Source organism: Vanessa cardui, chromosome 26 (assembly GCF_905220365.1).
Source record: "Vanessa cardui chromosome 26, ilVanCard2.1, whole genome shotgun sequence".
NCBI lineage: Eukaryota > Metazoa > Arthropoda > Insecta > Lepidoptera > Nymphalidae > Vanessa > Vanessa cardui.
The window spans coordinates 3855168-3871263 of record NC_061148.1 but is presented as its reverse complement, the minus strand read 5'-3'; the positions used below and the strand labels follow the sequence as shown (position 1 = coordinate 3871263).

The 16096-nt window shown below is 35.3% G+C and overlaps 1 protein-coding gene across 1 annotated transcript; it reads right to left on the bottom strand.

Moving 5' to 3' along the window:
• Nucleotides 1–1560: 1560 nt before the first annotated feature.
• LOC124540653 (calpain-B-like) lies at nucleotides 1561–15771 on the bottom strand. The gene is made up of 18 exons (XM_047118320.1): nucleotides 15385–15771; nucleotides 14829–15005; nucleotides 13787–13905; nucleotides 13441–13509; nucleotides 12492–12626; nucleotides 10975–11143; nucleotides 10125–10306; nucleotides 9513–9626; nucleotides 9294–9400; nucleotides 8980–9089; nucleotides 8604–8800; nucleotides 7875–7982; nucleotides 7257–7299; nucleotides 7041–7170; nucleotides 4291–4418; nucleotides 3659–3780; nucleotides 2808–2893; nucleotides 1561–1749 (listed from the first exon to the last, which is right to left on the bottom strand). The coding sequence occupies exons 1-17, from the start codon at nucleotides 15769–15771 to the stop codon at nucleotides 2809–2811; spliced, it is 2382 nt and encodes a 793-aa protein (XP_046974276.1). The 3' UTR covers nucleotides 1561–1749; nucleotide 2808.
• Nucleotides 15772–16096: the final 325 nt, after the last annotated feature.

Below are 16096 nucleotides of genomic sequence, written 5' to 3'. Positions count from 1 at the left end.
TTCTAGTCGTCAGTCTTTCGCTATCTGCACTTTGACTGCCGACTTTGGCGCGCGCAAAATGGCGTCACCATCTATTCAAAACGTAAACATTCGTGAAGACAATACTGATAATGATGTTCCAATAGAAGAAGTGGAAAGGAGACCAGCTCTTTATGATAAAACATTTAAAGAGTATTTAGATATTCACGTGAAAATTAAAGCGTGGGAAGGAATTAGTACCCAGTATTCTCTTCGCTTTCTTTTTCTGCTGAGTCTCACGAGTTCGCAGAGAACGATCGTCTTTTCGAAATCCATAGTGGCAAATGACACTTCGATTTCGAAAATGTTTTGTCACTGTCTCTATTAATGAGCGCACTCCAACTTGGAAACGTGACAATGACAAACACTTTAAAGTCGCCGTGACAAAAATCACCGGTGCGCGCTAGCTTTTACCGATCGATAATGCAGAAAATATTGCGTTGTAATGATTTGATGTTTAGATTCAAAAGGTACTAAGTTTTTACGATTTGATCAAGTAATTAATTTGAAAATTAACGAAAGTTTTCTTACTCTGACCGTACATTATAATAAGAAATCCACTAAGGTTATAGCTCGCGTCACGTAAAAAGAACGCTGGCTGTCAACCTGCGCACTAGACTATTTATCGGTCTATTTGGTGGTATGAGGTGCGGCGGGTCAAGCGCCGCATGCTTGCCGGTGCGCTATTGGTTCGTCAGTCGCCCTTTGCTATCCACGCCGTGTCCACGTTACGTTTGTTCCCAAAATACCATCACGCAAAAAAGTTTTTATTACGAAATGGTTTTACATAGGAAAGAAAGAAATAATATTTATGACGTAAATTTTTTTATGAAGAGAGAGGCTGATATTAATGCAGTTGATAATAATTTATAACAATCTGTAAAATGGTGGTCCGTTTTATAGATTGGCTACAAAATGGTTCGAATCTAAATTTTAAAAGGTTCAAAAGATTCGGAATTTCTTACTGTCTTTCTAACTAGCGGCAAAAATAAAAGAACTGTATAAAAAACCAATAACAGACATTGAAATCGAAAAAGGATTCTACCACACCTTTAATTTTGTAATTAGATTAAATATTCTATCTTTAATCAAACACGTTTTTATTTATATTTAATTATATTCTGTCCAGTAAATTTTTCGGCGTGCCTATCAATATTTAATTTGCAAACCCGCGAGCGAGGCTCCTTCAAAAATAAACAATATGCCTAGTACTTTGTTGCTCGATTGTACCTATGCGCAAGCACACCCCCTCCGCTTTCTTCCAGCGTTCTTTTTACACGACGCGGTCTATACAGATAGATAAATTGTCTATTAATGGGATTTATATATTTTCACCAAAGATTAATTATGGTGAGAGGGATAAAATAATAAATAACAGCTCTAGGAAATACATTTATTCAGAATTAATTGGATTAAAAAAAACATAATAGACGTAAAAATATATCACATAGGTCAAACACTTTCAAAAAATTTCATTTAGACACAATTTAGTAATTTAACATATTTGATAATATATATTATATACGAATTTTGTATCCACGATGCTCCTCCAACTTTAGACTGATTACATTTGTGATTTTGTTGCGAAAGGTCAAATTGACAGTTCTAACTATAAGAGTTACATCACAGTTATAACATACACTTGTAAAATATCTTCTGCATAAAAATAACTGCGCGATTCATTCCTCATGGGATAAGATGGCGTAGTCACCCGAAGACTTTTAAAGGTTTCTGAAACAATTTAATATTGTAATGGATATTTGAAATCAGAAAGTATATGAATGTGTCAATATGCCGATGTGAAAGGGATACTATTTTTGATGAAGCCTAGAAATTTGTTAGCTCGTAATACAGGGAACGTAAATAAGTGAATAAACTCTATAGTACGACACAACTTAGATGTAGCATCGGCAAAATTCCTAAAACCGATCACATCCGAAATAGGTACGCTATCTCAAATTATCAATACTTATTTCTTATGTGAATATGATCTTTACACAAACGTAATAACTTGTAATATCATATAACCTAATATATTCGTCAATAGGACACGTCAATTTACATGCACTTGCTTTCTCGAGTTGAACTGGCGTGAGAATCTATAGCGACGAATAGCGACAATTGGCGCGATAGGGAGCTATTTCTATTGGTTGTATAAATCGTCAGTAATCGGTTTTATTGAATTAGCCGATGCTAAATCAGTTGTGTTGCACTATACTTACTTTTTTTTCTAATGTGTATGCAAGTTTATTGAGCGCGAAATACATAGTTCTGCCAATGTCACTCATAATAGTTGACACATAAAAATTAATTCGTTTAAAATTTTGAAATATTTAATAAGTTTGAATATAAACTATGTATTACAATAGATGTTTAGAACAATATTATAATTAAATGCGAACTCTTTTATGAGAAATATAGTTATTTATCAACCGACTTCAAAAAGGAGGCGGCAATGATATTCTAATAAATAGATATGTTATACCCATACTAAACAACAGAAAAAAGTGTGCCGCGCCGGGGACCGTTTATTTTACATTTCGTTACAAGTAAAAAGGATAGCTTGATAAAAACAATAAGTAAAAGGGATAACTAGATGTTTTAATAACACAAAATGTATTACTACGTAATTATGATGTATTTTAACGTATTACTACGTAAAACGACATAAGACAAACGTCCCAATTAGGACGTTTTCTAATCTTTAATTTTTGCGCGTTAATAACATATCTGTTTACTAGAACATAATTGGGAGGCGGTTAACAACTCGTCTGTATTTTTTTTTTTACCTTATGCTGTCTTTCCGATCTTGGTTTTGAGTCGAACAAGGCACAATATAAACTCGACGAACTTTATTCCATGGCTTGAGCTGTGTCTGTACATATAGAAACAAATTGTGTATTAAATCAAGAAGAGAAAATCAAAGAATTTCCTACAAATTGTAACATTCATACTTTCACAATCAGGAACAAATAAAAACATAGAACAGAATAGTTGAAGAGTAATTATACGATTTCAAAACAGGAACAGATAATATTAGGTAAAATTTATTTTTAACATTTTTAGTAATGACTTTTTGAGGATTGGAACGAAGGATACCCAAATCGAGACAGACTTAAATAACAATATAAACTTCTAAAAAGATTATAACCTCGGTGAAATTACAGTTTCGAGGCCTCTTTGGTTTCTGAGGTATTTCAAACCGACGGTACATTTTTATCAACACGCAGCACAATATCTGATATTGAGATCGAGACTAAACATAAAAAGAATGAGAATAAAAACGTATTTACGAACGTGTGCCCGGTCGAGTGCATTGTGAGCGTTAGTGTATGTATCCGATATATCGAAACTAATCTAAAATCAGATGTCTACGGAACATCAGAAGTTATCGATTTGATGTTGACGAATAAATGTTTTCAGTTTTCACTGCATCTAAAGAACTATGAATATCGTTCTGGAATGTCAAAGCATCCAAAGTACATTAACTATAATGTTCGCCCTATCTTTTTTTAACATTACATTAACCTATCTGTAAGAAAGAGATGAAGCGAATGTTAAATCGCCTTCAATGTCACATCCGTTTCGTCTCTTTCTTACATAATTGCTGTTTAATTTTCATTTAGTTTAAGTGACGTACCTGTGCGTGAGTACGTTGACAGTATGCGCGTTGACCGTGTACCCGGCCGAGTGCAGCGCGTCACGCAAGTGTTTCTGCGGGACGGCGTTGTGACCCTCGGTGTCGTACAGGCGAAACACCGCCTGTAACGGACACGACATCTGGCGTTATAGTAGGAATATATCACAACGGCTTTTACTGATATCGATGATTCATTTATTACATTTAATGTCACTTAGTGAACAATAAAGACCTTCCCGTAAACATACATTGTCCCTGTCCATAAGGAACATAACATATTAGTCCCCAAGATGACTTTGGTGTTATGTGGAATGATTAATGTTTCTTGCGGTATCAACATGTCTATTTGTAGTCTTGATCACCAATCAGATCGACCATTTAATAAACCTTATGATGGTTTTCCATTTATGTTTCCTTTCCTAAGTAACTATAATCAATTCAATAACTAGAACAACTCAAAATATAATAGTACAATATACACAGATTATGATCACTCTTCTGAGTTGTCAGCCTCGTTCCTGTACAACGAGTAGGAATTTTGCTTTTTGGTATTTGCTAAAAAAACTAGATCGATCCAGTTTGTTAGCTTCATATATGTAGGCATTGTAATGATAATATAATTATTGTTTTACCCGCCACTGCCTCAGATCAATCCACAGAGATTTAAACTCTTTGAAGCCGAGACTTCCGGAAGCATCCTTATCCAGCATCTCGATCATCCTCTTGCAGACATTCTCGGAGAAACCTTCACCTTGGAGTTCTGCAACATTCGATACACATACTTATATAAAGAATCTTCAAAATTAAGATATAATTAAAAGGCGAAAACAGATTAGCTGCTCTCTTTGTTATTATTTTTCTTATTTGCGTTGATTAATTTATATTTGCTATTTGTTAAGTGTAATATTGTAATTTGTAGAAAATTTGTCTTTAGTCTATCTCTTAAATCAAGTGATTTAAAAGATAGATATATATATATGGCGTTTACCATCGTACCGATTTTACTGTAAAGGAAAACAAGACTTGGATCCAGACTCCTAAGTCCCAAAATTCATCTCATAAGGCCTAAGGCCAGGCCTAAAGAGCTAAGCCAGCTCTGTATCTGTGTTAATTACTTTAAAGTTATCCGGCACAGAATCGTTTAATAGATTACTATCAAACTAAACAAAGAAATCAAGAATTCAGTTATCCAATTAAATACTACTTTCTAACTAGTTTGACATATTCCAAATCACAGCACGCAAAAATATGTCAGAGTTTTTCTTAAGTTAAAAGTTCCATAAACATTTACTCAAACAAATTACACCTACTACTAATATTTCTTATGCACAAAACGTTAGTTATCCAGCCAACCGCACGATGGATATTGTAGTACAAGAGTGAGTGCAAACACAACCTGCACGTTGCACACACTCCTATGCAGGATGGTTTTATGACTTTTTCAAGGTACGAGCGTGTAAACAGTAAAATCTTCCAAATAACGTTTTTTACTTAATCACAATCAAACGACGGGACAAATCGCAATTAGTTATATCCTGGACAGATAATACTTCCTTGATAATAAATAATTTATAACAGGTTACAGCTCTTATCAGGCTTCTTGTAATATCTTTATCATGAGATATTAATACATATCTCAGAAAATACACGAAACAAGAACATTCGCTACCTCGCAGCTTTGGTTAGTTGAGAAGGACCTGTTCCTGTTGCAATGACCCTGGTTCCTGCTCTTCATGTATCAGGTTCCGTAATTTGTCGATGCCGCTTTCCTGATAGATGTTAGTGCATAGAGTACATGCACAAACATCTATCAGAATAGCGGAATAGCATAGAGCACTTTTGGATTCCTTCTATTATTTTCTGAAAATTCTTCCAACATATAAGTGATTTCTTTGCTTTTTCTTCTGTGTCAAGGTATTTGTGTACTATCGGTCTTGGCTTATTTCAGCGTTGAGGCAGATTTACATATTTGCAATACTATCCATTCTTCTTACTACGATCAATCAATCACAAAATCAATAACAAAGTTTTCAACTAACTTGTAAATTTTATCGATAGATTTCATCAACAAATTATGTCGCAAGAACTGAGAACTCAGATTTTAGGGGGCAAACGAGCTGGAGGAACCTAACGGAAAGTGTTTACCACCGCCCGTGGACATCTGCAACACCTGGGTCGGGATTAATCCGAATTATTCTTCGGAAGGTTATCCGTGAAAAATCCAGTTGAAATTGATATATTAATCACAAATTATGTACTCTTCGAGACTTAAGCCCCATAACAAGACCTCGTTGGTCTTGTTATGAGGCTGCCTTCTGATAGCGTCGCATAATATGGAGGTGTTATATTAAAAACATTCCTACAGCCTATCCGATCTGTGACGAAAATGGCCATCGCAGTAGTTTTAATAGATACATAAGTACCGTAAAGCAGCGTTAGTTAGGGGTCTCTGAATACATTTTTGAAGTTTAAAAAAATAGCTGTAAGACTGAAGAGCTCTAGAGTCAGAGTTAAAACTCTCTGTCGCATTATTAAAGTAATTATGTTTTTCTATCCAAAAACTTTTTAGGATTTTCAGGTACCGACCGTCTGGGACTGACCCGCCCATTTATCAAATATTCTAACGCCAATCAGTAATACTTAGTCATGTTGTGTTTTGGTTACAAATGTGAGTCATTGTAACTACAGGCATAAGGGATGTCTTCGTTCTAACGATTGGCAATGACGAACATAGTAAACCTTACACTTGCACTTTCTTGCCTACTATAATAATATTGGACACCAACAGGATTTTGGTGGGTTTCATTGCCCAATCGGACCATAAGCGTGAAGGAAAAGAAAATTTATCTGTGTTTGCGCAAATACTTCTAATATGTACAATCACCCACGCAGATCTCTCAGCTCTTTTTCGAAAACTTGTTTGAGGCCAAAATTGGTCTCAAAAGCAAAAAAAAAAGCAATAGGTAAAAGAATTTTAAAACGTGTCTTATATATTACAAAATGTTTGCAAATTAAATATTATGCCGGAGTTACAAAGAAGTTTCATTACACTTCCGTATCCAGTACCCGTGCTTTTTAAGATTCAATTATAGATAAGACCATTAAAAAATATATTATACATTTTTTTATATATTATACGATTTTCACTTTACTTCACGTAAAGTGAAAATCATCACATAATATAAAACCGTTACACTTCCTAACATGGTTCGGAAAAATTAAACGCACTCACATGAGAAGTAATAAAAGAAACTCACAATGAATTTACGAGCATATTATTCATGTACAATATTTATATTTCATATTCATATACATACAATAATATATCAATATTTAATCGAGATTGGTTTGGAATAAACTCTATCATACTGAGCGCACTTACCCTCCCTCATAGCATAGTCCAGAATCTCCTTTAACTCCTGCCAGTCTACCTCCCCATCTGCTTTGGCTAAGCTGTTGAATAAGGCTCGAATGGGATCCGCTGGTTCAGGATTTAGAGCCATTTTTTTTACCTGAATGAACAATATTTTTATGGTTATATTATTGCGATTTATATTACCTTGTCCAAAGAATATTGTATTTTTTCATTTCAACTTACCCTGTCGTCAAGATCGCTCATAAAGACATCTTCGTCGTTTTCACTAAAAATAACAGATTATTAGTATAGGCTATCTTTCAAAATTCAAAATAGACGATAGTTTTGTGTTTATTAGTAGTAAATATGTTATAATTATGACGTCCTGACTGATTCCAGCCAAGACGGCAAATCCCAAGGAGATTAATAAACTACGCAGGACATATTGTATGCGCGAGCGCGTAGGCGAGTGTGTAATACAGTATCACTTCCGCTATCTGATGGGACAGGAAATCTGACTAGAAAGAGTTCAGGCGCAGGAAGGCTTTACGGGCTTTATGAGGCACGGGAGTGTACTTGCAACTTACAGACTCGATCCCGAAAAGTTTTTGCTAGGCAACTTTATCGATTCGATCGGTTTTGTCAGGTTTGTTTGGGGTCTGCAGCCATGAATCTAGCCAATCAAGCAACGAGACAGTTAATTATAATAATCTAAATCAACAAAATGATACATATACATAGGTTTCTTTAAATAACAGTAGCATATTAGTGCTTAAGCTGTGATTCCTTTCTATTTACGATTATATTTACTGCCTATATGTTCATGTGTGAATTTATAAATAGATAATAAGATTTACATACGTCATATTATTGCTCTTTTCAGAGAACACACGTAGGAGGAATTCTCCTTCTTCATTGGGCATGAAGGTTGAAGGCACGATTAGATAGGAGCCCGGTTCCAACTGGTAACTGCAGCACATTTATGAAAATAATATAAAACGAAATTAATGAAAGAGTAAAATTAGTCTGTGATTACAAATTAAGTGATGTAATAATCAGAAACAAATTGTTTATTCTATGCTAAAAAAGGAGGGTAATTACTGAATTGCCAAACTAAAAAAACTACTAAATTAACACACACACATTTTTGTATGTGATACAAAAATGTGTGTGTGTTAATACCAGGTGATGCAGTGCGTTTTGGAAAAAGTTTTCGTATAAAAGATTGTTATATAAGAAGTTGTACTTTGAGGTTTCATCTGCGTTTATTCTATAAACATTTCTGATCTTGTGAAAATAATCAAATGTGACTGACTATTGCATACTAAAGAATTTCACCAATTTTAAATGAACGATTCGTTTTGCTTACGTGTACTAAATATAGAATAACTAAACTCGTTTGCGAGCTTCGTACATTTACCCTACTACTCGTTGTTCGTAGTCGACGGATCCATCAGTAGTAAGCCTATTATTTTCATTTCTTTTTTTTTTCGGTAATATCCAATATTTTTGTTAGTATTTTCATTTACTGATAAAGTACATAATCACTTCGAACTGACTTTGTTTTATACTATGTAATGATTTTCTTACCGCTGCCAGACTTCTCTTTTATTATGAAAAGAATTAGTATATCCCACGCAATCATTGTAGTTAATGGAGTTCCATTCGAACGACTCCTGAACATCATAGTGCTCTGGGAGACGGAAAACTGCAAATCCTATGAAGAGTAAGCTCAGGCCCCGGTGACGTTGGGAGCAACAGTTCTTCTGCATGAGAGATACGATGATCTAGAAGATGACGCCGACATTAATGTTCTATACTACAAGTAAAAGTAAATGCGCCAGAGTTGGCAAATCCAAGAATATAGCAGTGTTTACATCCAAAACTTTACTCAAACCATATTTAATTATGTGTTACGATTTTATTGTGTAAGAAAATACGTAAATTAATAACAAATATCACTCACGGTACATTTGTTCTCTTCATCATCTTCGTCCGGATCTTTTAAGGTGACGGTATAATGAGGGTTTTTCCAGAAGGTATCGCGATGCATCACGTAACCACCAGCCGAAATATCTGGGAATAATAATTATCATTGTTTTAATGATCAATATTTTATGTAATTATAGTACGAGACAACTTAGATGTAGCATTAGCAAAATTCGTAAGGCCGATTACTCCCATGGACAGTAATCGGTTCTATTGAATTTTGTAAGTTTGTTTAAGGTTAAGTTTGTACCACGAGCTCTAAGCAACAACGGAGTAATCGATGTTACATACCTTTCACCCATTTTCCCTCAAAAACAGACATCTCCCATTTCTTTGTACAGCCTTCGGGGCACTCCTTGATGTTGAAGGAGTCCGGATTCAGGTTACACATTTCGATTCTGTCATGAAATATAACACACACAATAATTATAAAAGAAAGGTCACTGGTATGAAAAACATTTCGACATCTTTTATATAATTATTACAACATAATAAAATATTATTTCATACCTATCAAAGTGACTGACTAAATCCTTCAAAGACATCCAGAACTCGCCGTCATGACTGAAAGTCAAGTCCATGTCTTCCCGTTCTGACTTTGGTATGAATTGCCATTCCGAAGACCTAGGGAAAGAATTTATTAAGACTTTGTGATAGGGCTTCGTACAAGTCCTCATGGATATGGGTACACTACCCATGTGGAATTATTTGAATTCGTTTGAACTTAATTTTGCATCATTATATCTAACGCAAATATTTAGATTGTGTTCTGGTTTAAAGGGTAAGTAAGCCAGTGTAACAAGAGATGTCTATATATCTAATATTTTTTAAATATCTTGTAAGCAAGGTTCCCAAGACGTATTATCGATGAAAGGAATTGTTAATACTTCAAAGCCAATTTCTGTTGATTAATGTCTAAAATAAGGGTTATTCACACCGCTGATTTTATAGCAGGTATTTAAGCATAGTCAGCGTGGACGAGTCTCACACAACGCCTAGGTAATAGTTTTATTACGATCCCGACACATGTCTGTTGCTCATAGTGTTGGTTTTAGCCAAGTCTATATAGCATATTATTGGTACAGAGAACACAGACTTGTCGCTCATCATCGTCATACTCACTTGTCGCTCCAGGCGCCCTTCCATTCGTCCTCGTTTCCCCAGGGGTTCCTCAGACGCAGTAGTGGTATCTTCTCGGCTCGGCCGCGCTTCTTGAAGTCCACGTACTTGACGCACGTTACGGAGTAGCCGTGGCCGCGGATCAGGCCGGTCGGTGTCTTCGCCTCCACCACCTTGGGGTCCGGCTGTAACAAACGACATTCTTATTACTATTATGTTGTTTATTTTAATTTCAGATTGTTTGGTGTTGTAAGAAACGTTTTCACAGACAGATAAATTAGGCTCGCCATTTTTTTTTATTTTAAATGACGTCACCAATAAAGTAAACGCAACACGAAATGCAAAGCAATCCAACAAGTTGTTAAACCGAGATTTAGGTATAGGTTCCGATCTTCTAACTGATTAAGCAGGATTACTAAATTTGCGGTCGGTCATCTGCGAAGTTTTCTGACCAGACTATCTGATGGTAAATAGTTGCCAACATCTATACGAGTATATCTTGGCACTCTGAGAAATATAAACCATCTCCTACATCGCCCAATGCGCCACCGGTCATGTTTATTGTACCTCTATTTGCTCTGGTTTACTCACGGAAGTTAGGATAGACTGGTGGTACCCATCCAGGCGGGCTTAAAATGAGCTGTCGGTGTATCTTATCCAAGCGACAAACTCGACTGAATAAAAAATTTACATTTACTTAATTAATTGATTCCACATGTTTTGTTATAGATTTTAGGTATATATTTTTTATTCACTACTGAATGTTCAGACAAATAAGTTCAAATAAGGTAGCGGCATTCTAAAATGATTATAAAATTACAGTATTAGATATAATTTGGTAAGACAATATTACATTGATGCTGCAACACAGAAGCGAGTTTCTCTCATACGCCTTCAAGAGTATGGTAAAGAAGTTGTCAGGGAGTGACGTCATTTGATAGGACTCAGTGACGCCCCCAGTGAAGTCCACCATTGCTTCGCATGTTATACCACCACTGAGTGCATCGTAGGAACCGTGTAATCTGAAACAAAGACAAATAATTACAGGTCTAGATATATTATTGGAGCCTCGAGGTATGTGAGGTAGTAGTGGCGCACCCTTGAAGAGATGGATAGGGCATCCCCGGTTTTTTTAGTGGGTATTCCTGTGCCCTCGGAGCTGGTGAGTTACCATTTACCCCTGCGTTGTGCGCGTAAATGTGTTACTTCAGTGATATAAAAAATGTAACGTATTTGAACGTTCCTTCTTTATATCGTTGATGTAACCCAAAGTGTAGGTGATAAAAATCAATTGGTTTATTCATTTCAAATACAAATTTGCTTTGGCTTTACTAAAAATTAAAAGTCAGCCGTTGTTCCAAGGAGACTTTATTGTTTAATGTTTTAGTTAAAGACCCACAGACGTAACCGGTATACTCTTGTTTAAATTATTTTTAAAATTAATATATATTTTATTATAACTAACATGAACATAAATATTGGACATAACAAGAGATAAAACACCAAACAGACTAAACTCGATAACAAATGAAGATAACGATTGAGTACATAAAGAATGTAAATATTGTTATTAATTAATAAACAGTCAAGAGCAAGTGCTCAAAATTCGATGTTAATGAGCTTGGTTAGTCTATCCTGTCTCGACCGTATTCGGCCACAGCGACTGGGATCTGACTATTAAGAAATAGGTACTGTCGTGTGTTCTTAAGTGACTGTCTTAGACATTCAATGCAAGATTATACGGACGATATAAAAGTAAGACCTTAATACATGTTGACTTCCAGGCAGGATATATTACATACTTGAAATGTAATTAACCAACATGACTGTATTTTTAAATGTTCAAAAACAACATGTGTCGACACCCGTTCGCATTATTTATAATGAATGGTAGCATTCGGGCGGTAAGCTCGTCCCCTTTTGCATCGAGCTTTTCTTTCAGTCTCTTCTCAAAAGCAAACACCTTAGTGGTCACGATATGCCTCCAAATTTGCAATCGCAATCCTGACTGGTAGATTAAGTATCGCGTTCATAGCTAGGTTTTTTCTTTTTTATTCTCCCTTCATAGGGAAATCACTACAGACTAGTGACGACAGGAAAAGGGTTGTGACGTCAACTAAACACGGCTTAAAGCGCTCCTCATAACACTGACTACATTCTGAGTAGACGAGCGTTCTCATAGGGCAGGACGAATGTCCGAGAGGGCTCATACTTCAGAGCTGAGTCTCACGCCCGGTGTCCATGTAAGGGCCAGTAGTACCAACAAGATATTACACACACCAAACACACAAACACAAGTCTAATTGCGTACTGATCGTATTTTTTTTAAATTGATTCCTCTTCTGATTTCTTATAGTATACATTACTCACTTAGCATAGGCTTTCTCCAGCAAAGGACCCCAGAATTCATTCTTTTCGGAGGAACGCAGGTAATGGAGATTCCCTCTGTAAGTGGGGAGACGATCATCTACCACGACGTCCACCCAGCGACCGTACTGCCAGAACCTGGAACACATATTACAGTTATTATCGCGCTATCAAACAAGAAAATAATCCTCAACAAAGTAAAAAAAAACAAATCAAATAAATAACCATGGCATTTCTAAGGGTTGACCTACTACATGCAATTTTGTTTTATTTTCACTAGGACAACCAACAGCAGATACAATATCACAACCAATATAAAAAATAAATTCACCCCCACCCGACGACCATACTGCCAGACCCTTAAACATGTAATGTAGTAGACTTATTAATAAACACTACACATAAGGAGCAGGCGCATAGGTCTTCTTTAACCTTTACCATCCCTATAGTGGTGGGAACCAAACTAATAGTACAATGGAATTATGTTTTAAAAACGGGTCTTTAGACGAACACATTATTTTGCTAAATCTTTTCCAATCAGTTTAGACAGTATAAGTTCCAAAAATGCAGTTGAAATGACTACATGATGCTTAAATATTTATATAGCCATAATAAAACTGTAATGTGTTTGTCATTATAAATTACTAGCGACCCGCCCCGGCTTCGCACGGGTGAAATGATATGACATCACAGTAAAAACTTCTAAAATTAACAGTGTTTCTTTACGAATTAGTCCATGTATTTTATATATAAAAACTCCTTCTCGTATCACTCTATCTATTAAAAAAAAACCGCAACAAAATCCGTTGCGTACACACACAAACAGAAAAATTAAAAAGTGACTTCATATTATACTATGTAATGATATTCCATTCAAAGAAGATTTAGAATCAGCATAGAACGTTAACTCACAGGTATACAAGGGTTCTCTTACAATAAAGACACAACTTACCGGAAATGGAAGATACCGGCATAATCCTTATCGAAACTTTGGTCATTTGGTACCACTTGGTAGAACAGACTGAAACAATATTTTATTTTTTAATGGTATGTAATAGCTGTAATATGTAACTATTGTTTTAGTTTTAACGGTATTTTCTTTGTTTTGGTTTTTAATCATAACCACGACTGATATAGTTGAACACATCATCATGTAAATTTACATTCAATCGCTTTCAAACCGGTACAAATCAATGATTTCTGGCGTAAGAAAATTTGATACTCCATTAGCTTTCGCTAAATATCATCTGCTTTTTCCTTTATTTTTGTTCATACAAAAAATCCAAAACTATACTAACTTTCTATGCAAGGTGAGGGTGGAGACCGCGGCCAGCAGCCAGCAGTCGCCCAGCTGTCCTTGCTGGACGTCGAAGCGACTGTAGCCCTCTACGAACAGTTGTGGATTTTCGCAAATTTCCTGTGACGATAAAAATAATAATCAAAAAGGCGATTCCCCCTTTCAAAATGGGATTAAAATAAATTGCAAATTTTCTGATGTATCCTAATATGGGCCACCTGATGATAAGTGGTCGCCATCACCCATAGACAATGACGCTTTAAGAAATATTAACTATTCCTTACATCGTCAATGTGCCACCAACCTTGGGAACTAAGATGTTATGTCCCTTGTGCCTGCAGTTACACTGGCCCACTCACCCTTCAAACCGGAACACAACAATACTGAGTACTGTTATTTGGCGGTAGAATAACTGATGAGTGGGTGGTACCTACCCAGACGGGCTTGCACAAAGCCCTACCACTAAGTTATAATGTAGAATGTTATTCTTTTGATCTTTAATAACAAGGGGAAAGGAGGAAGCTCAAAGAGACGATCTTTTTGAAATTTTCGAACGGACAGACAGGGCATTGATTATTATTAAGGTTTGCGTTTTTAGATCTATAAAACCTAACATAAAAACTTTATACGGTTAATTGTAAAGTAAGTCTCTATTGTTAATATGACAGTATCTGAAATAAGTGAAGAGTTCTATAGATTAGATTTAGGGTGGAGCTACGATAGAGATTAAGAGTTATCAAATATTTACTAATTATTATTTTAAAAGATTAAAATTCAAATTTTATGTTAATCCATAATAGAATTATACATCACCACGCCTCTGTTGTTCTAAGACTTTCACCGTTTTGTGGCCCCAGGGCTTCCAGACCTTTAAATCCGACTATTCTATAGTATTCCATCACTATCGTTTTATATGGTTGCAAATATAGTTGTAAAGTGTTGTAAAGAAGAGATCTTACATCAATTTAATATTTTAAGTTAATTTCATATTTTTTACGGGACCAAAGCCGCGGGTTACGTCTAGTATAATATATGTATCTCACCTTAGGTCGGAGCCATTTCAGCTTTTTACCCGATCGTTGTTTGTTGTACAAACTGCGAAATGCAGCTGGAAACTCCGGATCTTCGAACAATTTGCCGTCAGCCAAACACTGGGACCTAATTTCTTTGAAATCTTGATACGAAGCGGTGTCTGATGCAGATGGATGAGTTTCACCCAGCTACAAATATTTTACATCTATTATAGTAAAGCGCGGTACACTAATTCTTCTATATATATTTTAGGCATAATTATGATATTTTTCAATCACTAAATTAAAAGAAAGTTAATTTGCAAGAAATTATAGGTATATACTTTCGTCCTGGTAAATGGCACCGTTGTAAATACTACTTGATTATAAATCATAAGTATTGTGTATGATAGAATATATAAATATAAATGCAATTCAAGGTTTAGTATATATACTACGAGAACATTTGTGAGGATGGATTGGATAAATGTAACTCTTACGCAAAAAGGTCTGGACGCTTGCTAAGTCTTTGGCAAAAGTTTTATAATTATAATAATATAATATATAATAATCTTGCATTTTGACAAACCCAGAATATCTGCTCGCCCGTCGGCATGAACATTTGGCTTCCTTTATAATTATCTGGTACATTTAACTTATGAACTTTGCTTGGCACTACTAAAGGTGTTTCATTTAATGGCGATTTTTGTAATCTGTCTTTTGGCGTTCCACTTTTTGGAACCACAGTGTTTTCTGATTTATTTGGTTTACGAAAACGTCCTCTACTGGCAATGTTTTCTGATTCTACATGAGATTGAACTTCAGCATTTTTAATATCAGTCTTTCCTGAATCATTACTTTCTCCTATTTCAGCGTTGGTCGATAGATTTCGGGATCCTGAGGGAACTATATCTTCTTGCACTGTATTCTCAACGGCCGGACTTGGGAAAGTAGTTGTTGCCGTAACATCCTCCATTTTCAGCTTAATAAATTCGTCTTCTTCTTATCGAAATTACTAATTTTTTTTTAATATTCAACGAAAATATGTATTCAAATTTAGTACACGCGTATAGATTGGTAAGAATGACCGTTTGTAACAAACTGAAGTAATTGAACGGGAAAGGACGAAAGCTACTGCATCGATTTATGTTATTGTCATTTCCTAATGGTTTATTTGTAATCATTAACTTTATAATTAGAAACTATTTAATCATTAAGTAATAGATTATTAATAATTGAAATACAATTATAGTAATCGTTTTAACTTTGATTATAGTATTTATTTAGTTTTGGCTAAAACA

What these genes read in the sequence shown, in the direction of transcription:
- LOC124540653 (XM_047118320.1), bottom strand. Translation starts at nt 15,771, where the DNA reads ATGGAGGATGTTACGGCAACAACTACTTTCCCAAGTCCGGCCGTTGAG. An exon ending in TGAAATGGCTCCGACCTAAG is followed by an intron (nt 13,906 to 14,828) that starts GTGAGATACATA and finishes TTATCGTCACAG; the next exon opens with GAAATTTGCGAAAATCCACA. An exon ending in TTGATCTGAGGCAGTGGCGG is followed by an intron (nt 3,781 to 4,290) that starts GTAAAACAATAA and finishes TGTCCGTTACAG; the next exon opens with GCGGTGTTTCGCCTGTACGA.